This window comes from Panulirus ornatus, chromosome 48 (genome assembly GCF_036320965.1).
Source record: "Panulirus ornatus isolate Po-2019 chromosome 48, ASM3632096v1, whole genome shotgun sequence".
In the NCBI taxonomy this organism is placed as follows: Eukaryota; Metazoa; Arthropoda; class Malacostraca; order Decapoda; family Palinuridae; genus Panulirus; species Panulirus ornatus.
Genome location: NC_092271.1, coordinates 23540590 through 23566035, shown reverse-complemented (window position 1 = coordinate 23566035; position 25446 = coordinate 23540590). Strand labels below are relative to the sequence as shown.

The following is a 25446-nucleotide window of genomic DNA, read 5'->3' as shown; positions in this document are numbered from 1 at the left end:
TTTCTTTTTTTCCCCCTCCTCAGTCGTCATGTTTCCCTCACCTTCCATACACCCCATCCACTCACTTAACCCTAGATCTACTTTCCCTCTTTCCTTCACCCTGCTAGTTTTCCCCACCCACGCCTTACCCACCGCTAACCTATTTACCCATTTCTCCTCCGTGGCGCGCATCAAAAAGTTGCTCGGTCAGTCCTGAATCTTTAGAATAGACTGTTAGAGTATTTACCATCACAGAGGAGAGGACTGTGCCACATGTGGGATGGTGGCGTGGACTTATATACCGTCCGTCTTTGTCCAGCGCCCATTTCTGTGGCGCGCGCTTGTGCGTGCGTGCGTGTGTGTGTGTGTGTGTGTGTGTGTGTGTGTGTGTGTGTGTGTGTGTGTGTGTGTGTGTGTGTGTCTTTACGGCGTCCATAGTTCTGGCTGGGGTCCCCTTATACAATGTATCTTTATGTCGTATCCTTAATTCTTATCGTACATATATTTTTTGCCTGAGGGATGATCGACTCATGGATGATACAAAAAAAAAAAAAAAAGAGAACCCACTGGTTCACGGATCTAGCATCGATATAGCCTTTTCCCAGGTGGAGGAAGAGATAAAGCGAAAGAGAGATAAGATCAGAGACAAAGAGATACTGGATGGCTTTCTTCCTGCCAGTAAAAATATCCTCTTTGAACCCCAATCTCTCTAAAACTGTTGAGTGTGTGTGTGTGTGTGTGTGTGTGTGTGTGTGTGTGTGTGTGTGTGTGTGTTTGTGTATGTATGTATGTATGTATGTATGTATGTATGTATGTATGTATGTATGTATGTGTGTGCGTGTGTCTGTGTATGTGTGTGTGTTTGTGTGTTTGGCGACAAGCCTTGATGATTGGTGGTCCAAGGGAAGGCCTTCGTCACTAGCGAGACCATAATTAGTGTAAACTTCGCTTACAGACAGTTGTACATAATTACTGTCGAGTCACGTGTCATCACTACAGGATATCTTGTGGGTATTTCTGTGTCGTAATCATCACTGGGGCTTCGAGATCTGTGACCGAGTCTGTGCTGCTGCTGAGTCTATATGTCACTGTCGCTGTGGCACTGCAGTCATTTCGCCAGCGATCGCACAGTGTATGCAGGGGCACAGAAGCCTCCTGGGTGCCCGCGCTGTGGCGTGGCACTGGTCTAAAGACGGCGACACAGAGTAGAGGCGGGAGTAATGTATATGTAGGAGAGAGAGAGAGAGAAAGAGAGAGAGAGAGAGAGAGAGAGAGAGAGAGAGAGAGAGAGAGAGAGAGAGAGAGAGAATCAAAGTATTAAAATCCGGTTTAATAACCATCATGGATTTCCTGTTTTTTTTTTTTGTTTCTATTACACACCCAGACAAACACACACACACACACACAAATATAAAATGTCCCGAGCGCATCGTAATCAGACACAATATTACATCAATCCAATGGAATAAGTTTTTGACTTTCACGAGTTCAAGCCGAAGGGCAAACGTCTGATGTCATTTAGCATTTTGTGAAAAAAATTAAAGTACAGGCGAAGTACAGCTAATGTCCACAATAATGAGGTAATAAACTTATTTCTATTACTACTACTACTACTACTACTACTACTACCACTACTACTTGTAGTTTTAAAACGAGTAGGAACCCGGTATTTTATCCACTTATAATCTCACATACGTGTCAGGCCATCTACAATTTTACCACCTCTACTGATATATTAAATCTTCCCCATTCTCACTCCTACAAAATACTCATTCAAATGGCGTCCCCATTCTCACTCCTACAAAATACTCCTTCAAACGGCGTCCTACCTACGTCTCTTCGATGTATATCAAATGACTTAAATTTCTCTCTTATGTCTCCCCTGATGATGTGATTATTACGCGAAAGTGCACTTGGGGACTTATCGTGTTTCATTTTCCCCGTGGACTAATAGGAATATCTTGATCACGCGCAAAATTGTGATCCTTTCTAATATATATATATATATATATATATATATATATATATATATATATATATATATATATATATATATATATATATTATATATATATATATATATTATATATATATATATATATATATATATATATATATATATATATATATATATATATATATATATATATAGCGTCCATCATTTTTTCTTTCATGTGGCAGAATCCTGCCTCGAAATCAATTCTGCTTAAATCTAAATCCAGGTTGTGTCCGGCCGAATAAATATAAAGTGAGTGAGCGAAGAGATTATTTCGTGGCACTATGTTCCAAGTAGTGGCCTTTTGGGAAGAGGCAGGAGATGAAAAGATGAGGACCTTTCTATCTCGCTGAAAATTCTATTCACGAGATTTATTTCTTGCTTGTGAGTTCTGTACTCAGTCGAATTACTTGCCGACCCGTTACGTGTGTGGCTCTCTAGGATGGAAAATATGAATACATACACGAATGTTGAGACACACACACACACACACACACGTTAATGCTAGGAATCCGGGGTGATAGAATTCTGGAAAGGCCATCCGGCTCAAAGGCAGTCCCAGCCGTTCATCCTTTTTTTTTAGGATTGGTTGGTTGATGGGGAACTTGTAGAAACCCGTATATATATATATATATATATATATATATATATATATATATATATATATATATATATTATTCAGCCATTCATTCGCAAGGTACCCTGGGCACAGAAACTACGTAAAAATCATAAACATTGTTTGTTTGTGAACAGGAAAGTAGCATCATATGAGAGAGAGAGAGAGAGAGAGAGAGAGAGAGAGAGAGAGAGAGAGAGAGAGAGAGAGAGAGAGAGAGAGAGAGTCCGCCAATTAACCTAAATCCTTTGAGAATCGGCGAGACAGGTATCTTATTTCCACCATTATCTATTAATCACGTTCCCTTCAGTCCAGTACAACCTTCCCTCTTCCCAGCCATCGTCTCACTCACTCCCCTCCAGCTTGATCGATCTAATGATGATGTGTCAACACTTGGCCCACGAAGACCTGAACCCGTACAACAACTGCAATGGTATTAAGTCCCTACTGGGGCGAAACTCAAGCCCTTGAACTCCAATCAGACGAAAATCCGGCACAAGGACCACTGAATCCTATGAATGCAACGAAGGAATCCCTTAATCAAAGCTCTTTTTTTTTTTTTTTTTCCTTTTCTTAAGAGAATCACACATTCTAAAGTCCAATACCGTAGCCCCCAGTACGATAATTCAACTGTTAGTGTACGACGTGCATGATATAATAAATCCATTTATGGCGTGTACGATCTCGGACGTCGGCCGACAGGAAACATGGTCTCGACTATTTGATCTCGGCAGCTCAAGCAGTCACGCGCCTCACCGCTCCTCCACATCCGCCTCCGTCTGCTCCACCAGATAGAAGTTAATTGAGCTTCCAGTTCCTGAGTTCTTTGATTACCGCTCTCTTGGCGGCACCGGCGACACTGCTAGGCCAGGCCCACAGCAAAATGAAACGAAATTATATATTCATATATATATATATATATATATATATATATATATATATATATATACGACATGGCCTACGTGTGACCAACTCGGATGAAGAGAAAATACATTGTACACAGGAAAAATAAAATATGTAAGAGACTATTAATCTATGCTCCGTCTCTGTCAGTGGACCTAACTCGAAGGTGGAAAGGTGAGGAGGGAAAGACGAAAAGGAAAAGGAAGGGAACTCCACAGTTTCATTGTCCGTGAAGCGGAGGAGGAGGAAGAGGAAGAGGAGGAGGAGGAGGAGGAGGAGGGGGAAGAGGCATCATAAGACATTAATCCCCGTCAGTCATGGCATACCGTGGGTTGCCCAGTTCCTCTCGTTATCACGAAAGAAAACGGAAGATACGGGAAGCTGATGAAGGGGTTGTGTCGTCCACACGAAAGGCTCAAATTACCAGAATCAAGAGGGATTTCAGACCGTGCGAACCCTGCCAACCAACGCCTTCACCATCCCCTTGTGCCAAGACCTCGAGAGAAAGTTCTTGAAGTAGATAAAGTATCCATCTATCTGTCTATCTATTTGTTATCTAATGGACTCTCTCTCTCACTTGAAAAACACAAGTCCTTCCCTTGTTTGTGTTGGCTCACAACTGCAAATTCGATTTTCTCCTGCCTCTCAAACCAGATCTTATCTGGGGTCATTTTTCCCCCCTCTCCCCTCCACCGCTAGCTGAGCCCCGTGGGGGAAACATGTGATAAATGCCAGTTCTGTGTGTAACAAGGCCCCCCGCCAGCCACTCTCTGTCATCGCAAAGAGAGTCATCTCTCGCCCCTGCACAGCAGTTATCAACTCTTGTTCACAAGAGACTGTGAGGTGGTGAGTGGAAATGTGTCTGGTCTGTAGGTAAACACACGCACAGACACACACACAGACACACACAGACACACACACACACAAAGTGATCTTTGATTTGCCCGCTTTAGAAGAGAGAAAAGTAAGGAGTGAAGTGAGCAGATCTTCGAGAGATAGAAGTACCAGAGAACATGACATGAAATTCAACAAGGAACACTTTACGGAAAAAGGACTTGAAATAGAATTCTTGTCCTGCACGAGAGCTGACAATTGATGCTGTGATATGAGAATATTCTAATATAATAATACACCTGGGCTAACCTACGTACGATAACTAATTACAGAGGTAATTACCGTCTACATCGAGAAACAGGAATAGAAGATAATTAAGTTGGGAGGGGAAGGATCCTCACATGGTTGAAGTGTGTTTACACCAACTGCAGTCATTTCCGAGTATTAACAAACGTGCCTCAGGATGTGTGAGAGAGAGAGAGAGAGAGAGAGAGAGAGAGAGAGAGAGAGAGAGAGAGAGAGAGAGAGAGAGAGAGAGAGAGAGAGAGAGTCGCATACAAAAGCATTTTCTTTTTTTTTTTAAGCACGGTTCATACGCATGTACTCAAAATACGTTCACTGTATGTGCTCACCCTATACACCGGCTCTTAATCACTTGTCCAGTTCCTCCTAGTCGGCCTCGTACGTACGTTTTTGAAGGCATCCATCGTGTATTTTCTTGTATTCGTACGGTATTTTCGTGTACTCGTACTGTATTTTCGAGTATCTGAGGTGTACTGTCGTGTATCCATATTGTATTTTCGTGTATACGTTGTGTATTTTCGCGCATATGAAACGTATAGTCTAGTATCTGTAGTGTATTTTCGAGTATCTGAGGTGTATTTCCAGGTATCTCAAATGTATTTTCGTGTATCCGAATTGTAGTTTCGTGTATTCGATGTGTATTTTCGAGTACCTGAAATGTATTCTCTACTATCCCCACTGTATTTTCCTGTATCCGGTTCTCCCTTTGGCACAGGCAGTCGGTTTTTAACTCCCGAGTTACACGGAAAATTTCTCCGTTTCCTTCCCCCAACTGGGAGGGGAGGAGGCTGGGGTCGCTGAGGAAAGGTAGAACTTTGTTAGATATGATAGGACCAACGTCCTCCTTCTAGGCTCGGGGGAAGGGAAGGGAAGGGGAGAGAGAGAGAGAGAGAGAGAGAGAGAGAGAGAGAGAGAGAGAGAGAGAGAGAGAGAGAGAGAGAGAGTGGAGGTAATTCTATTTGGACGTCAAAAGAAAGAGCCTCTTAAGACAGCTGAGCTGTTGTCCCGTGTGTGTGTGTGTGTGTGTGTGTGTGTGTGTGTGTGTGTGGAGGGAACGATGGCACAACCTTTTTTCCTCATCTCGACCAACAGATCCGCCTCAGCGGAGGCCAGTTATCTCCGCCGCTGAGGCAAACAGCACCGGACATATGACGGGTCTTGTCCTGATGGGAGTCGGGCCGGCTGACCGAGGTCAACTGTGGGATAGAGAAAAAGGACGAGTGTGTGTGTATATGAGGGTCATCGACTGAGGTCGGGCTAGAACAGGAGGATCTGAAAGCTTAACGGAGGAGGTCGTGTGGTTAAGAGGGGGATGAGCACAGACAGGGTCGTACAGCGTGGAGGGAGGGAGGGTTAGTCGAAGGAGGACTGAGGGAGAGGGATGGAGGTCCTTACTGAGAGGCAGGACTGAGGAAGAGCCTACAGTATTCATGACGTCTTACTCACGTCTCCCCAAACCTCGACAGGTCTCTTTAACATTGAACAGGTCTCCCACAACTTTCGCAAGTCTGTCAACCTGGTTCACAGGGACCTGTATGGATGTCTCAGCGTCTTATACAGACCGGGGGATCATCATATCATGATTCAATCACTGCACATAAAGATGAGGACGGTTGTAGATAAACTACATAGGTCGATCTACCTTGTGATGGAGAACGGGACGAATAAAATACGAACGCCAGCAAAGGTGGACGCCAGGGGGGCCGCGACTTCAGTCCTGGCGCAGATTTGACTCGGGAGTATAACATCTTAGCGAACAAGATTGAGGAGAAAAATGACTCCCCCCCCCCCTTTCTTCTCCGAGCCATGTATTAAAGAAAGGTAACCTGATGACGTGAAATTATCCGGTAATTTCCGTACGTTCGTTCCTGGTGATCATGCTGGTAGAGCAGAGATCCTATTTACATCCTGAGTCGTGGGATTTGAGGATAAGCCTGGGATAGGGAGACAGGCCTGGGATGGGGAGATGGGGGTCTAGGATAGGGAGACAGACCTGGACTGGGGAGATAGGACTGAGACGAGAAGATGGGACTGGGATAGGAAGATAGGCCTAGATTCGGGAGATAGGGCTGGGACAGGAAGATAGGCTTGGGATGGAGATAATAGGCCTGGGATCGAGAGACAGACCTGGGATGAAGAAATGGAACTTGACAGGGTAACGACCCACGAAGACGAAGAGGAATAATTCATTTATCTTGGTCACTACAGAGCAAGATAATATCCTGCTACATCCTGCCGGAGGGTGGCGTGTGTGGCAGGGGGAAGGGACACCAGACCATCATCTCTCAAAAGCTACTTGATTAAATTCTCTCCTCCTGTGATGCATTCACGTTCTGGCCACGATGAGGTCTTCAATCTGTTACTGGAGTCTTACACACACACACACACACACACACACACACACACACACACACACACAGTTACATAAGCCTGTGAGTGGTTGACGTTAAACATATTTCTACCAATCAGGACTTGGATGGGTAGCAAGTTGGAAATAGATGTCTCTTGCGAAGTGTTCGCCCCTAAAGCCTTTGGGATACCAGTTACCTGTGTGTGTCTAATTCATTTCAGAGCCAAGACTTTCCTCATTCCACTACCCTCTACACACTATACGTCTGTGTAGTTCAGTCACTCTACACCCTCAGTCAGCATTCCATATATCTTTACACCTCTTTAGAACTCCCTCTTCGTCTACATCCTTCGTAAAAGACACTTCATCACTATTCTATCCCATTGTTGAGCTACGTAAAATGTTGAAACACTGGAAGATAATTTGGTAGATTTAAGGGAAAAATCAGCCAAGGATAACCCAGACTCAGACAAATTTCATTTTCTATAATTCTTTTTCTCTAAGAGGGTAGGATGGAGGAGCAGACCACGTCGCACTCGTCCGCCTTCGACGTGGAGACGAGCACTGGGGTGGTGCTGGCCCCAGGGGACGACGACTTCCAAAGTTTACCACCAGAGGGACAAAAATGCCTCGAGGAGTTTTGGAACAGTTTACCGCTCGATGGTGAGTCTGAACTCAAAGTCTCTTAAAAAAAAGTACAGTTTATTTTTTCATGTTTTATGTATACAGAACGATACTGTTGCAATCTTAAGGACACACACACACACACACACACACACACATATATATATATATATATATATATATATATATATATAAATTGCTAAGAGCCGTCTGCTCTGTCTGGGACTCAAACATGGGCCCGTGAAAATCGTGGGCCATATTTCTAAACACCAGTGTGTGTGTATGTGTGTGTTAACCATAACAATAAACAGGTAGGTGTTAAATATACACTTTTGAGTATAAAATGGAGCTCTCAGGATCAACTCGCATTTGTCGTGTCACACGACAATATCAATGGGACTTTTAAATATTTAAGAAAACGACAGAAAACGGGGCAACGAAAATAAATTTGTTAGCCTTCCATTCCAGGCGTTTTCTGTTTTTCAAGTATGTAATATATACGTACACCATTTTTCCCTTGCGTGAATTACAAATATCGGTTTATCTGCCCAGGATACTTTAATGTGATTGATATTGCTCTGTGTGTGTGTGTGTGTGTGTGTGTGTGTGTGTGTGTGTGTGTGTGTGTGTGTTGCAGACCACTATATTGTTGTCTTGGTATCAAAATGTACCTCATTCCCGTCGGATGATTAAATGACGTCTTCCATACCTTGTTGTTCATGTGTTGCTGGTGCTGGGTCATGTGTTGCTATGTGCTGCACACTCTCCCAAGGCCAGCGTGTGTTGCTGGACATTGATGTATTACCTATGTACAGCTCTGGCTCTTTATTTGAATTCCTGTGGTCAGATCCCTAAGATGCCTTCCTTAATTTGAAAGAACCAAGCGATTTTTTTTTTCTTTGAATATCTGTACAGTGATTTTTTATCTAAATTGAAAAAAAGAATTGATATTTTTATTCGATTAAAATTTGACTTTTATCATTCTTTGTTCCACTTTTTTTTTTTTTTTAGAGAGAGAGAGGTTCGTGGTTCCCTTTTCCTCAACACAATGTCTTTTTCCTCTTCCACTAGTTCATATTTACGTGTGTGTCCTCACACTACCATTCCTCAGCCAAGTTAACCCCAATCTTGCTTTATAGCCAAGTTAACCTCAATCTTGCTTTATAGCCAAGTTAACCTCATTCTTGCTTTATAGCCAAGTTAACCTAAATCTTGCTTTATAGCCAAGTTAACCTAAATCTTGCTTTATAGCCAAGTTAACCTCATTCTTGCTTTATAGCCAAGTTAACCTCAATCTTGCTTTGTAGAATCCACCCACAATCTGTCCCCCTTTTCCTCGTATTGACCGAAATCCCAATCATCATAATAGCTTGTGATATCAGGCCCAAATGCCACCTCATACAGCCATTAAAGACATCTTTTGAAGTAGCTTTTGAAGTATCTCTTTCGAGATATTAATTAGGTACCTGTCATATGCCTGTGGTTCTCTACTGCCGCCCTGATTTAATATATTATGACGAGGGAAAACTAATTTCGGTAGGAAATGGCCAATTTACATCCCTTGTTAATATTCTGAGGGTACGATACAAACACACACACACACACACACACGTCTTTCAGCCCGACGGTACTATACGTTGAGCACGACAGTAACGACCCTTTGAGTAAGATGGCACGACCCTCGACGACTGTCCTATTACGACCAATTCATTGCATATATGTTAATGATAATTCGGACTTCCTCTGGACAGATAATCTTGTTAATGCAGGAAGCCCAAGTGATAAACCGATTAAACTCCGTTCACCAGGGAGGTTAGAACAAGACGACTTATTCATCTATGAAAAAAAATCATTATTGACGTCCTCACTGCGCTGCTATATACATATATAATTCATTTATCGAACGTTACCCTTTACGATAAGGCACAAGATACCGATGTGACTTGAAAAAGGGGCAATCTTCAGTAACGTGTCAATTCAATTCTTTCCTCTACCTGTATGTATCTTTTTATCAGTCTGTCTTCCTTCATGTCACTCACATGTGTGTCTGAAGGTGTTTGTGACATGGTGAATCATCCTCGTTGATCATCCCACAGGTCTTAGAACACACCAATTCACTCGCTGTTCGTCCAGAACAAAAAAAAAAAAAAAAAGACGAGAGAAAGTAAAGCTTATCTTATAAGTAGATATAAATCCTCACGACCGACTGAAGCGATAGATCACGTCTCGCGCCGTAAATCATAAGCCTCAGCGAGGAAAAGACTTTCCAGAAGTGAGGAAAAGATCAGACTCATTAGATGTGGTCCTTGCAGGCTCATGTGTCGCTGCCACGGCCATTAATCATCCACTACGGCCTTGAGAGTTGACTCATATCCCCGGGGCATCATCTCCTTCAGCCTCGCCTTCAGGATTTTGCCTGGATTGGCGCCTCAAGTAAGGCGGAGGGAGGGATTACGTTCCTTTATTTTTTTTTTACCTCCCTCTCTCAGCGTTTGAAGTGATCCCGTTGCAGCCCAAGGCGAAGAATCCTTCGCGCTCCTGCAGAAGGATAATCCACGAGAGGTGATGGTGATGCCCTCCGGTGGCAGTTGCCTGCGAGGACGGGGTCATATGATATTACTCCCTTATGTCGGCCTCGTCTTCTGCAATTCGCGGAATGGACGTCCTGGAGTGACTTCCAGCCTCACCGTCTCACGTCGTCGACACGATCAACGCCTTACACTGCCGGCCTCACCGCCCTTAAGCAACACGAGAGAGAGAGAGAGAGAGAGAGAGAGAGAGAGAGAGAGAGAGAGAGAGAGAGAGAGAGAGAGAGAGAGAGATAGGGGGGGGGGTTACTGTTTCCTCACCTTCGCCTTCGTCAAGAGGACGGTAGACGCGCGTGCCATCTTTCCCTTTCTTCGGCCGTCACCAGCGGCAGCAGGAATTAACCCTTCAGGAGGCGGACGGGTGAGGGGAAACCTCACTTTTACGGCTGCTCCGCCTTCAGGACGGATGGATCTCCTCCTTTCACGCCCATCCAAGCGGACGGGGAGGTGGTGTCTCGCCAGCGCGGGAAGCCGCGGGCTATGAACAGATCCGCCATCACACCCCACTCCCGTCCCACACCCTCAACAACAGAGGGACTCAGACCTGATTATCATGCGAGGCTAAATCGCCATCAACCAGTCGTGCTAATGAGAGAGGTGTGAGCCTCCGTTGCTGGCTGGCCTGTACCGTGGGCGTTGGGTGTATGGTACAGTGGTAACTTGCGGGTGTGTGGTACAGTGGTCTCTTGCTTGTCAAGAGGCGTCCTCAGGTACACTGAGGGTGTAGCCAGGATACAGATGATGCATACGCCCTTCATCACTGAACGGTACGGTTTGAATCCATGAGCAAGACGGTGAGGCCCTTGTGGACTATGGTACGACCCTAGAACATGACGGGTCGACCCTTGAGCGCAACGGTACGATCCCCTGAGCATGACAAAGTACAACCCTTGAGCACGACGGCACGACCCTTGGGTGTACATGATGGCCAAGGAGCCTTTAATCTCACCACTAGATATCAGGGGACGACCTCTCACCCACGACACGCGTCGCCTAGCGTCGTGCTCAAGGGTTTCAAGGACATTCATTTGTTAAAAGATAAAAAAACGATACAGGCGATGCACGATTTACACAGGCGGGTACCTTTCCTGTGCCGTGTTTGGCAGCATAGGATACGTCACTGTTGCGTCTGCTCAGCTCGGTAAACGGATCTGCGTATGATACGAAACCCTACAAGGAATCCATCACTCCATCGTAAAACCTTAAGACGTCGCCTTGAGGCAGACGTAGCGATCGTTCACCGAGAAATAATAATAAGAAAAATGTGATAATTCTTTTTATCTCTTTTGCCATCCTCTGGTTCCATGTCCCAGCGATCGTTACTCTGAAAGACGAGGACGAATCATGCCACGTTAAATCCGGCGTTTGAAACGAGAGAGAGAGAGAGAGAGAGAGAGAGAGAGAGAGAGAGAGAGAGAGAGAGAGAGAGAGAGAGATTTACTGCACTATGCAGTAAATCCTTTGTCTGACGTTAGGGATTAATTCACCTCCCCTGACACACACCCACCCACCTACCCACCCACCCACACACACACACACACACACACACACACACAGAACCACCTCCTATGATCTGGGATGTTGCCTCTGAAGAAGCAGTTTGTGGGAAAAAATAATAAATAAAGGAACAGCTTGCGAGATGATCGTACAAGAACGGGAGAGGAGAAGGGATAAAAGCGACTGAGAGAGTCAGATTGTCCACTACAACTCTTAATTACCCTCGACCTCCCACTGTCTGTAGGGTCACTCCAGTGGACACTTCAATATCTGGCAACACTACTGGCATCATTATATTATTTGTTCATGTTTATGTATGTTTATGTATGTGAATCGACTTCTGTGTTTGTTTCTATGTTTCTAATGTATATACATATGTGTGTGTGTGTGTGCGTGTGTGTGTGTGTGTGTGCTTTGGGAATGTGATTATGTAAGTATCTGTGTGTTTGTGTATGACTATCTGTGTGTGTTTGTGTACATATATGTTGTTTTGTGTATGTATTTGTTGACGTAGGTGTGGCTTTATCTTTCGTACGTGTCTATAAGTAATTCCACAATTTCATTGTATTCTTATCATTCTGTTCCTTTCCATATCCAAGGAACCCAGAAAGGGAAAACAATATAGAAACAATACTGAGAACACTTTTATGAAAGGCGAGTCTTAGAGAGCCCAAAGACCTAACAGTTAACTAAACTCATACTGAGCACCTAACTTAGTTAGGGAGACGAGTAAAGTTAGGGAGGTCTCGCGGGGACTTGAGGTAATTCAGGTTCATGTTGGAGACTTAACGTGGAATTGTCAGTGGGAAACCATCCAAAACATCCCATATGTAAGCCCCTTCCCCCATCACCCCAGAGACGATACCTACCTTGCACCCCCAGAGACACCAAACCCTTCCACTACACAGACAAGCTCTCTGTACGCTTATCTAGAGATGTATCTTTTTTTTTTGTATCACCCCCAGAGATAAGGCCTTTTCTTCAAGACCTAGAGATGTAACACCTTACACCCCCAGAGACAACTTCTACTTCCCTATAGATATACTACTCTAAACGTAGATAGACATCTCAGAGTGTACCCCAAGAATAAATCCTTCTACTCCCCAGAAATACACATCCTACAATCCCACCAGGTTTAAATCCATCAGGAGTCGAGAAACAGCGCCCCACAACCCCCAGAGACAGACCTATACCTTCCCTCATCACGAGACACACATCATACTCTCTCCTACACCCCAAGAATAAATCCTTCTACTCCCCAGAAATACACATCCTACAATCCCACCAGGTTTAAATCCTTCAGGAGTCGAGAAACAGCGCCCCACAACCCCCAGAGACAGACCTATACCTTCCCTCATCACGAGACACACATCATACTCTCTCCTACACCCCATGAATATCAACCTTCTTACACCCTTCCGTTCCCTCATGACTTACACCCTTCTACACCTTCACAGCTGCAAACCATTATACACACATACGTAAATTCTCAGTTACACACCTCCCCTTCCTCCCCTCTTCCCCCACACTCTCAAGAGATGGTCGACCAACTCCCCAGAACAATTAGTGAAAGTCAAGACAATTTGGATCACCTCTTGACTTGCCACAAACATAAAAAGACTTGTAAAAGAAATTCTCCAAGTCTTTCAAACATTTGCCGACGAAGACGTGACTTGACAGACCTCATCCTTTATGCTGTGTGTGTGTGTGTGTGTGTGTGTGTGTGTGTGTGTGTAGGTGATGTGCATATACCATGCACTGATGCATTCCCCGACAGGAAGCGGTGCACGGCCCTGTGCATTTCCAACCACAATCATGGCATTTCTTTGAGACGTCTTATCAGATCTGGTCTATATGCTGACTGGTGTTTGTAGCCATATATAGATATATCATCCTTCTACCCTCCATAAGGATCAGTAATACCATCTATTGATTCTTTTGTACAAGCCCAGAGAGTTATAGTTACATAGAGACAATGTTGTTAATGATATGAAATGGATCAATACTCAAATATTGGGAGAAATAATCTTTTTGGCCCACGTTATAAGGGGACCAACATCTTAAAATATATGAGAGGTCATGATGGTGTGTTTTTTTCTTTTTTTGTGGGATCCAAAATAACATAAAAAAAAACGTAGTCCATTTCCACCTCTCACAGGTATAAATATATGGGGGAGGAGAGGAGGAGGGAGGTAAAGAAAGATACACCTCCGTCATAACTAATGGCTCTGAGGGCGATGATGGAGGATTGAGATAAGATCTTTTTGATCGTCTTTTTTTTTTTTTTTATTCTTTCCCTTAGGATTTAAGCGATGAAGAGAGATTAGATCCCGGGGAGGGGGGGGTGGTTTAGGGGTTTAAGAAAGATGAATATGATGTCCCAAATGATACGTTCTATTCTGGACGGGTTTAGACCCGATGTTATACGAACAGCCTCGCTGAAGAGGATGGGACTTGATGATGGAACACAGCGGGACGTGGAGTGGTGGCGGGTGGAGGGGAACAGATTGTCATCTTCTGTATCACAGACAACAGTTACGTCTCTCCCGATGACAGTCATTGTTACCAGTCTTATCTACCTAGCTGACAGTCACTGTTACCAGTCTTGTCTACCAAGCTGACAGTCACTGTTACCAGACACGTCTCTTCTGCTGACAAAACTGTTTTAACAGACACGTCTCTCCTGCTGACAGTCACTGTTACCAGACACGTCTACCTCGCTGACACTCACTAGTGTCAAAGCTTCGTCTACCCACATGTCAGCTCCTAACATAAGCCAGTATTGCTGACACCCATACTCGCATACAACCCCCCCCCCCCACCCAACCCATCCCCTCCAAGACATTTCTAAGGCCACTATACCAAAAAAAAAAAAAAAAAAAAAAAAAAAAAAACCAAGCTCCTAAGTCACACAACCAAGTAGAGGACAAAACTGAAATGAGATCAAGGACAATCTTACATGAAAAGGACAATTTTTTTTCTTCTTTTTGAAGAGGCGGAAAATGATGTAGCAGCGTTGCTCTGCCACAGGAGCAAGACCCAGTGTAAAGAGAACTTGGACGGAGGAACGTGACTCCAAGCCGAAGGTATTATCCTGAATGGTGTGTTTTTAATTCCATTTTCTCTCTGGCCTTTTTCGAGTGCCATGTACTGCGTCTGGCCTGGAATTACATCTGGAATATCATCACAAAACATACATAAACATTTCTCTTTCTGGAGAGAGAGAGAGAGAGAGAGAGAGAGAGAGAGAGAGAGAGAGAGAGAGAGAGCCATCCACAGGGATTTCGGATCCCCCCCTCTCTCTCTCTCTTTCTCTATCTCTATTCTACAGGTACTAATTTGGGCCACTGCTTTCGCGAGCCGTTTGCCTATGTTCCCCATGATCCTACGATCTGGCACAGCTGCACGCGCGTCTACCGGCTGCTTCCCACAGTTTTCTTTGTGACGACCAACCACACGAGGATGGACCGTTATGACACCATTCCTCCTTTCCTCGCCCATCGAGGCTGTGGAATTCGCTTCCCTTCCTCCCACCATTGAGGACGGAGCACAAATAGTGGGGGAACTACACTAAATCTCACTTACAATTTCTTTTTCTTCCTCCTCCTCCTCCTCACATTCCCCTATCTTAATATTTCATCAGAGAGAGCCATTCTCTGTCGCCCACTGATAAAAGATAAAAAGAAAAAGAAGGAAATGGCCGATACTACAGTTCTACACTCCTCCAGGATCCAGTATTATCATTAACGAAATACAACGCATCAAGGATCCAGTATTATCATTAACGAAATACAACGCATCCAGGATCCAGTATTATCATTAACGAAATACAACGCATCCAGGATCCAGTATTATCATTAACGAAATACAACGCATCCAGGATCCAGTATTATCATTAACGAAATACAACGCATCCAGGATCCAGTATTATCATTAACGAAATACAACGCATCCAGGATCCAGTATTATCATTAACGAAATACAACGCATCAAGGATCCAGTATTATCATTAACGAAATACAACGCATCAAGGATCCAGTATTATCATTAACGAAATACAACGCATCCAGGATCCAGTATTATCATTAACGAAATACAACGCATCCAGGATCCAGTATTATCATCAACGAAATACAACGCATCTAGGATCCAGTATTATCATTAACGAAATACAACGCATCTAGGATCCAGTATTATCATCAACGAAATACAACGCATCGGTTCTTCAAGCCTCAGACGTGAATAATGGACTGCGGTACAATACCTTGAAAATCAGTTAATCCCATGCAAAGAACAATGTAGATTATATGTATATATTAAAAAATACGTCCAAACATTTATGTTCTCTCCAACTACATTTCTCCATTGTGTGTGTGGGTGTGTGTGTGTGTGTACATGCACACACACACACACACACCCACACGCTTATAGAGCATTCATAAACGCCAATAATTCCCAGGTTCAAAATGATTTAATTCCCCTACGGTCGTCTTTTCCAACATCACGGATGAGAGGAGGAAAATATCTCGATGCTGATAAAATGGCTTTCCATTCCACGTCGCATACTGGGATTCATGGAAGTCATCCTCATCATCTGGATCTTGATTTGAACTGACGAAGAGGAAGGCACCGGCCACTGCGTGTTCTTGTCTCTGGGTGATGTGTGTATGAGCGCGCGCGTGTGTATGTTTGTTTATGTTTACACGTGTGTGTGTGTGTGTGTGTGTGTGTGTGTGTGTATTTCCATTCATTTTCATCCTCGAAACAAATATATTCCGTTTCTCAATGACCACAAGCGACGCAGATAAAGTGTATCTACTCCAATAAACGAGAGACAATGGACAATGATTTTCTGCCTCTGGCAGGTGAGTATCGTAAGCGTGGCGAGGTACAGTGAGGGTCGAGACCTGGAGGTGAGGTATATAGTGAGGGTCGAGACCTGGAGGTGAGGTATACAGTGAGGGTCGAGACCTGGAGGTGAGGTATACAGTGAGGGTCGAGACCTGGAGGTGAGGTATATAGTGAGGGTCGAGACCTGGAGGTGAGGTAGATAGTGAGGGTCGAGACCTGGAGGTGAGGTATACAGTGAGGGTCGAGACCTGGAGGTGAGGTATATAGTGAGGGTCGAGACCTGGAGGTGAGGTATACAGTGAGGGTCGAGACCTGGAGGTGAGGTATACAGTGAGGGCCGAGACCTGGAGGTGAGGTATACAGTGAGGGTCGAGACCTGGAGGTCAGGTATATAGTAAGGGTCGGGACCTGGAGGTTCAGGTCCTGTTCTTTCCACATCATTCCAGGTTTGTTTACCTGGTGGGGTAGCCAAGGTGCCTGGCTTTGTCTCGGCCACCAGGACCCCCTAGGCCTCACCCACTGTCAACGCGGGAGGGAAAGATGGCATAGCCTAATCGACTGCTTGTTGACAAACTATTTCCAAGTGCCACCAATAACTTGCCTCTTATATTTCACAATAGCTGGGGGGGGGCGCTTTTCTCTCGTACCTGGTCCTGGCCGTGCGTCTGAATGTACCATCACCAGAGAACCCTCCAGGACCACGGCATTACCAGGGGGTGGAGGGTATATTGCAGTGGTCAAGGATACGCTCCACGTGGGGGAAAAGGCCGATAGGTGAACTACTGACGGGGAGAGAGAGAGAGAGAGAGAGAGAGAGAGAGAGAGAGAGAGAGAGAGAGAGAGAGAGAGAGAGAGAGCCACACATGTTGCCCCCATCAATCTTCTCTCGCAAAGAATCAAGGAGAAGAACAAAACTTCGAGTTACATTTCATACAAATCAAAAGTACAAATGTAATTAAGGTGTTGTATGTCGACATTTGTCTTCTCCCCCCCCCTTTTTTTTTTTTTACAGAAACGAACTGGAAAAAGTGGGCATTCAATGGACCCTTTTCTTTCTTTTCTTTTTTTTTTCTAGAGGAACACCAAGACGCTTCTACCCAGAACATCCTGTGGAGCAAATAATCTCCCCCCCCCCCCCATCCACCACCACCAACCCCGAAAAATAAAAACTTTTGTCGTAAACTAAATTGTTTATAACCTTATCATAGAGTTATACCAGGGTGGAGGGAGACAGGGGGGGGGAGGAATATAATCATTATACATAATGACACTTCCAAAATAAGACTTTTCATTCATTTTAGTCTCAACTTTAAAGAAATATGACGTTATATATTTCAGGTAATGTTGTATGTCCTTCCCACCACAATAATAATACAACCCCACACACAAGCAGAAACGAGTGCGCATAATTAGACGCAGACTTTTTTTCATACAATTAACCTGTGATTATAGAGTAAATTAGTCTAAATCAACATATTTCTTTCTTAATTACTGATGTAACAAATCTCTCGAATTATTTTTTTTCCTCTAGCCATTTTTGAACTTAGGCAGCCATTACGATCCAGGGCGGCCGAGATGTGAAATATTACCTTCCCGAACCTGTTACAGGAAGCAGAGATAGAGAGATGGGTAGATAGATAGGGAGATAGATAGATAGATAAATAAATAGATAGATAGATAGATAGATAAATAGATAGATAGATAGATACATAGCTGGAGAGAGAGAGAGAGAGAGAGAGAGAGAGAGAGAGAGAGAGAGAGAGAGAGAGAGAGAGAGAGAGAGACGCCGGAAACAGACACAGACGGACAGACAGAGACACTGGTTGAGACAGAATCACAGCCGGGCAGGCAGCTCCCCTTTTACTCCCACCTCCTCTTTGTCATCATCTACGTCATCAGACAGGTAGATAGATACATGGGTAGTACCCACAGAACACATACTGCCCAACCAGACAGCGGGATTCGAACCAGGTTCACTCTTCCTCGGGATCAAAAAGAAAAAAAAAAAAAGAGACAGCTCTAATTTTGCCTTATGGAAGAACCCAGTTAAGTGGGGCGAAATTATTCCTCCCCATTTATCGACTTGGGGAGTATTTTCGCCCTGCTGCCGCCACCAAAGCCACAGGATTTACGCCCCAGCGAGGCGATTCAAATTTAAGCAATTTGTCTTTTGGAAAGGAACCTTAAACCTCTTAGATAACGACGGTACGACCCCACTGAGCGTGACGGTACAGCCCTTGAGCACAAGACGGTACGACCCCACAGAACTTGACGGTACAGCCCTTGAACACATGACGGTACGACCCCACTGAGCGTGACGGTACAGCCCTTGAGCACAAGACGGTACGACCCCACTGAACTTGACGGTACAGCCCTTGAGCACAAGACGGTACGACCCCACTGAACTTGACGGTACAGCCCTTGAACACATGACGGTACGACCCCACTGAGCGTGACGGTACAGCCCTTAAGCACACGACGGTACGACCCTTGCCTACGATGTCAAGACCTTTATAAATTGTCCCCCTTTCTCTCTCTCTCTCTCTCTCTCTCTCTCTCTCTCTCTCTCTCCCCCCAATGGAATCAGATCAGAAAAAGACCACATCAATAAACCCGTCGTGCTCAAAGACCGTACCGTCGTGCTCAAAGACCGTACCGTCGTGCTCAAAGGCCGTACCGTCGTGCTCAAAGGCCGTACCGTCGTGCTCAAAGGCCGTACCGTCGTGCTCAAAGGCCGTACCGTCGTGCTCAAAGACCGTACCGTTGTGCTCAAAGACCGTACCGTCGTGCTCAAAGGCCGTACCGTCGTGCTCAAAGATCGCACCATTGTGTCCAAATGGGTCTATTTCCATCAGAGTACAGTCTCTTGTGTCGCAGATGACATCATTGTCAACAACTAATTGACCACACAGATTTCTCCTCCCGCTTTGATGACCTGACCTAATTTGAGGTTGATGACAGAGAGCCAATATATGTCTCCCGTCAATAAGGCTGAATCTGGCCTCTCACAAAATAGAGACAGGCCGTGCGAAAGAGCCATATCTCGAGCGATATATATACATGCATATATACATATATATATATATATATATATATATATATATATATATATATATATATATATATATATATATATACATATGACTAATTAATACACTTTGATCACTATTTTTACTCCTATCCTCAAGGAACAACTAGAAAAAAAAAAGGTTCATATTATTTTTTTGTTTCCACGGCTCATTTCCCGCATAGATGAACAGCTTTGTGTGTGTTCATGTTGTGATACGTGTGACGCATGAACTCCTATCGGCCCGCCGTCAATAAAGTTATCAATATGAACAATCTAATTACGTGTGTATTTTAACAGGAAAATAATTTGGGAGAAAATGGAGTTATTTTATATGTACCTACATGAATGTCTCTGCTGAAGCTCGGGTTTATTTAACTCTACCGAGAGAGAGAGAGAGAGAGAGAGAGAGAGAGAGAGAGAGAGAGAGAGAGAGAGAGAGAGAGAGAGAGGGAAGTTGGCACCCATCTCCACCTTAGGTAACTAAATTGGTTTTTAATATATTTTCAAGAGAAAGTCATTAAAGAGGGAAGTTATCTTACCCCAAGTTAACCAATAAGGAAAAAAAATCTTATGGGCTGGGTTTGTCGTGTTTATAACTCCGACGACAAAAAATCTATTGAATTCTAGTTCTTCTGAGAGACATCTGGACGCCCTTTGAAGGCTAGTGTGGGCGTCAGTGTAGAAAAATGTGATACTAATCTAATTGTCCTCGAATGATGTGGCTGACCAATCACATTTATGCATGACTGTCACTGAAACCGAACCCCAAAGTGAACTGCCATTGTGGAGTTATTTTTTTTGGAATTACATTAACAAGAAGCTGTGCAACAACAGGACAAATTATTAATATGAAAATGATTGAAGTACTGTGTCATTTCATGTGTATTAACATATTTAGTCATGTGTGTGATTACGTATTTTGGTAATGAACTGCTTTTACTGTGGAGGGAGGAGACTCACACTCGTGGGGGCGCCCCCATATCTCAAACGCACTCTACTATCGTACAACTTCTATATAATTTCTATTTGCTGTCTCCATCAAACGCGTCTTCAGTCATTTGATCTAATTCATCCACCAGTCATATACTGTAGAAGTATTTCCTCTCATTTTCATTTTTCTTTTTTTTTTTTAACAAGTTTCTTCCTTCATTTAATGTTGTATGTCGCCTGGATGTTCTGTCTCTCCATCTTTCGAAGCTGCGTGTGTGTGTGTGTGTGTGTGTGTGTGTGTGTGTGTGTGTGTGTGTGTGCGTGCGTGTGTGTGTGTGTGTGTGTGCGTGTGTGTGTGTGTGTGTGTGTGTGTGTGTGTGTGTGTGCGTGTGTGTGTGTGTGTGTCAATGTAATTACTCGTGCGGAATCATAAATGGCTGGGTTAGAGCGTTGTCAATGAGCCATGTCCTCCACATGTGGATCGTATATATGTGGATGTTCCCTATCCACTACGTCCCCCGGCTCAACACGCCCCCTATCCTCTCCCTTCCTCGTACCTATTCCTCCCATCCTCTCCCTTCCTCGTACTCTCCCTTAACCACTCTCTATCCCACTCGCTCCTTGTAATCACCCCGAACCACCGATCCATATCTCACGTCGTCCTTTGCACTCATCCCTAAACACTGCCTATCCATCCCCTATCCGCCCATATTGTCTATCCCATGCCTGCAAGACTCCTTCGTCCCTGACGACCTAGACCTTAATAGATAGGTTAATCAACTTCATTGGACCTTCACCGTAATTTAGCTTGCCCTTATAGTACCTAAGCCTAATTCATCAATTAATCAATCTTATTAGACCTTTACGTAATTTACTTTGCCGTTAATTTGGGGCCCAGGGCACTAAACAGTAAGTATGACCCGCGGGGTCCCCACTTGGTCGTGGCGAGAGTTTGAACATTCTTATGGGGAAGAATAGCACCTCTCTCTCTCTCTCTCTCTCTCTCTCTCTCTCTCTCTCTCTCTCTCTCTCTCTCTCTCTCTCTCTATTTCTTCTCGCTTCCCTTCCCTCACCCTCTCTTCTTCTCCCTCTGCGTCTCCCTTATCTATTGCGCATCATTTTTCTCCCCCGCGATCATCTTTATCAAGATACATTCCATATCGGGAGGCATTGCATCGCCTTATCTAGGCAACTCGTGCGACGAAGACGCAATTAGATAAGATAAGCTAAACTCACGACGCATCTCGAACCAAAAAAATTCGTATATCGAGGATGAAAAATGATAGTCTATTATTATCGTACTCTCAGACGATGCGCGTAAACGCGTAGCTAAGGACGTAAGGCGCCAATATACGTCTTGAGTATCATATGCCTTTGGCCATTACCAGCTCCTACCACTCTCTCTCTCTCTCTCTCTCTCTCTCTCTCTCTCTCTCTCTCTCTCTCTCTCTCCTCCCCCAACCCGAGGATAAGGCGCAAGAGTGATAGAGAGCGCGTGATAAATGGATCTTTAATGGGGGGGGGGGTGGGGTTGGGGGGTAACTCTGAAATGGGAGGAGGGGAAGAGGAGCGCTCAACTGCTCAGGTCACCTCAGCTAAATAGGAGGAAAATGGGGACGGGTTGGTGGGGAAAAATATAGGAAAGATTTCTCCAGTCTCTGTCCCTCCCTCCCTCCCTCCCTCCTTCTCTCTCCCGCCCTCCAATGTTCAACTAAAAGCGATATTCAATCCTGCATTCAGCATTTTCCCCCGGCGGGTCTCGCCTAATGCTTTGCTTTCCAGGCAGTGACTGGTCCCTCTAGCGCCTGTCACGGGTTATCTATCTATATAGCTAGAGAGAGAGAGAGAGAGAGAGAGAGAGAGAGAGAGAGAGAGAGAGAGAGAGAGAGAGAGAGAGAGCCAGCTTTAAAATCCTTTGGCTATCCTCGCTTCCACTTCCTTTCTCTGTTTTTACATGTGTTTTGTGTGTTTACTTCCTAAGACACAGGTGTGTGTATATATATATATATATATATATATATATATATATATATATATATATATATATATATATATATATATAGAGAGAGAGAGAGAGAGAGAGAGAGAGAGAGAGAGAGAGAGAGAGAGATAGAGAGAGAGAGATAGAGAGAGTATATCCCAAACATAGCCCTTTACCTACCAAGCCACTTAATCGTCGAGTAAATCAAACGTGGGTTATACCCTCCGTAGACTTTTCCTTTTTTTATTCCGCGCATGTAATTTACTCCTTTATAACTACCCATTTGTACGGCACGAGGAGGTGTCCTACACTTCTGATTCCTTCTGTCTTGAAGTCCCATAATCGTACGACAAGATTTTGCCATTTGGCAGGGCCGGCGCGTCGCGTTCACCGCAGGAAAACTTAAGAGTCAAAAGAAATGAGTCGTGTGAGGTGCGTTTCGATTGTGTATGGTATGATGTATTACCTGTGTGTGTGTGTATGTGTGTGTGTGTGTGTGTAGGCCTGGTAACAGATTCACAAAGTGACACGAAATGGCGTATCATTTCACGCACTAAATCAATCTAGAGAGGCCAAATGAGGTGGTAGGAAAGGGAACAGTGACCCAACGAGGAGGTTAGAAATCAAGGGGAAACACCCACTCCGTCTGAGGGACACAACACTTGACGTTATATACATCAAGGAAAATAGAAGACGTAAGTTCGTGAGGTAACTAGAGAAAACGGGTTATATTGAGAAGATGATGTGATATAAGAAAAAATGGGAAATAGACGAAAGGGAAGGAGAGAAACCCGAGATACACGGGTCAATATCAATCAGCTGCTCTTGGTAAACAAAGACTTGAGTGTCGTTGTGGTAGACATGACGATAATGATGATGATGATGATGATGATGATGATGATGACTGTGATGATGAAGATGATGATGGTGATGATGATGATGATGATGGCTCTCCCGTCTACAGTCTTAATGGTGGTGATGGTGATTGTGCTGGGGATTGGGTCTCCCGTCTACAGTTTTGAGGATGGTGAAGTTGGTGGCTCTTTTAGATAGTGATGTGGTGGTGGTGGTGATGATGGTGATCATCATAGTAGTGGTGATGATGAAGGAAGAAGCTTATGGTCATGACTATTCGGGGAAAATAATCTCTCTCTCTCTCTCTCTCTCTCTCTCTCTCTCTCTCTCTCTCCCTCTCTTTTATATATATATATAAATATATATATATATATATATATATATATATATATATATATATATATATATATATATATATATATATATAGCATTCACTAGACGCCAAACAACTAATATGTTTGCTCCCATCGAAAAAAAAAAGAGCATATTGCTCTATCAGAAAACAATAAACTCAAAGGTCAGACAAACGTATTCGGTGAATTTTCAAAACCTGGATATAAACAGTTCCTTAAAACCAGTTTGTATAATATTGAGGAAGTATTTCTCCTTTTTTTTTTTCAGAGGTTTATGAATTCTTAAAAGTCCAATTAGGGTCGAAAAGTTAGAAGCAGACCTTACAACCTTCATAACATCGACGTAACTGATACGACAGAGGAAGAAAACTTCATGTTCTGATGTCGTAATCAGACCTCCATTCGCAATTAAACCAAATCCCAGTGCTCTAGGTTATGAAGCACTGTTAATTGTTAACGAAGCGGGGATTCATTGAAGTATGTTGTTCTGACACAGTGTAAGATGAAATAATATACTGAGATCAAGTGGGAAACTGATGGTTTGCCTTAATCAAAGAAAGTTTTCCAATTAACTGGAGAATAACATAACTAGAAGAAAAAATGCTCGACAAAGTTGAAATATTGACACTATCATATATATATATATATATATATATATATATATATATATATATATATATATATATATATATATATATATATATATATATTAACGTATTTTATTTTATTTCCAGATTATACAGACAGGTTCCCATACAATAACTCATTTTGTGGTCGTTTGTATTAATCTTCACTCATTCCTGTAAAGTTCCACGTTCATTCTATCTCAGCAGTTTAAGGTAGTGCTTCCATTTTCTGTCCTGCAAGTGGGTGTTGTCCGAGAGAGAGAGAGAGAGAGAGAGAGAGAGAGAGAGAGAGAGAGAGAGAGAGAGAGAGAGAGAGTCCCTACTGATCTACCTCAACCTTAGCTATCAAGAACAGAAGTATATTCAGCATCATTATATAGGCATAATGTCATCAGTCCTTCTTATGTATTCCTATGCTCCCCCTTCTCTCTCTCTCTCTCTCTCTCTCTCTCCAATGACGGAGCAGATTGCCAAACGTCACCAGCGAGGGAGGTAATGAAGACGAACCGGCAACATTTCTATGTAGATGAGCCCATAAGGCCATATTCTGATAATGTGTGTCATAATGACAAACACTGATCTCTCAAAGTACCGAAAGTTGGCAGGCTTATTAGGTCTGTTATTTAGGGCCATGTCCACTTTTATGGACATTCCAGGTAGGGTCGATAGGTCTTTTAGGGCCATGTCCAGGTTTATGGACACCCCTGGTAGGATTAAAAGGTCTGTTATTTAGGGCCATGTCCAGGTTTATGGACACCCCTGGTAGGATTATCACGTCAGTCATTTAGGACCATGTCCCCGGATATGGACATTCCTGGTAAGCTCATTTCTGTGTTAGTGAGGTGCCAAGTCCCTGACTACAGATTCCCCTGTGGGTTGGGTCGACTACGGACATCCCCTCCACCCCAATCTTCACCCATGTTCACCCATGGGTGAAGATAATGCCATGTATAAGTTCTCATTTCTTTGTCTGTATACTTGGAGGTAAAGACCCTAACCCACAGGTCTCGCACGAGCTTTGATCCTTATGAACGTCTCACAGAAAACTTATGTAACAAATGACATTCAGTACACCAGAATAGACGACATA

The 25446-nt window shown here is 43.8% G+C and overlaps 1 protein-coding gene across 1 annotated transcript in view; it reads left to right on the top strand.

Annotated features, from left to right (window-relative positions):
• The window catches only part of LOC139764019 (corticotropin-releasing factor receptor 2-like), a 69979-nt gene that overhangs the window by 962 nt on the left and 43571 nt on the right, over positions 1-25446 (top strand). Inside the window, exon 2 of the mRNA XM_071690487.1 lies at positions 7486-7644. Within this exon, the coding sequence (XP_071546588.1) occupies positions 7494-7644 (151 nt within the window). The 5' untranslated portion in view covers positions 7486-7493. The remainder of the gene's footprint in view (positions 1-7485; positions 7645-25446) is intronic.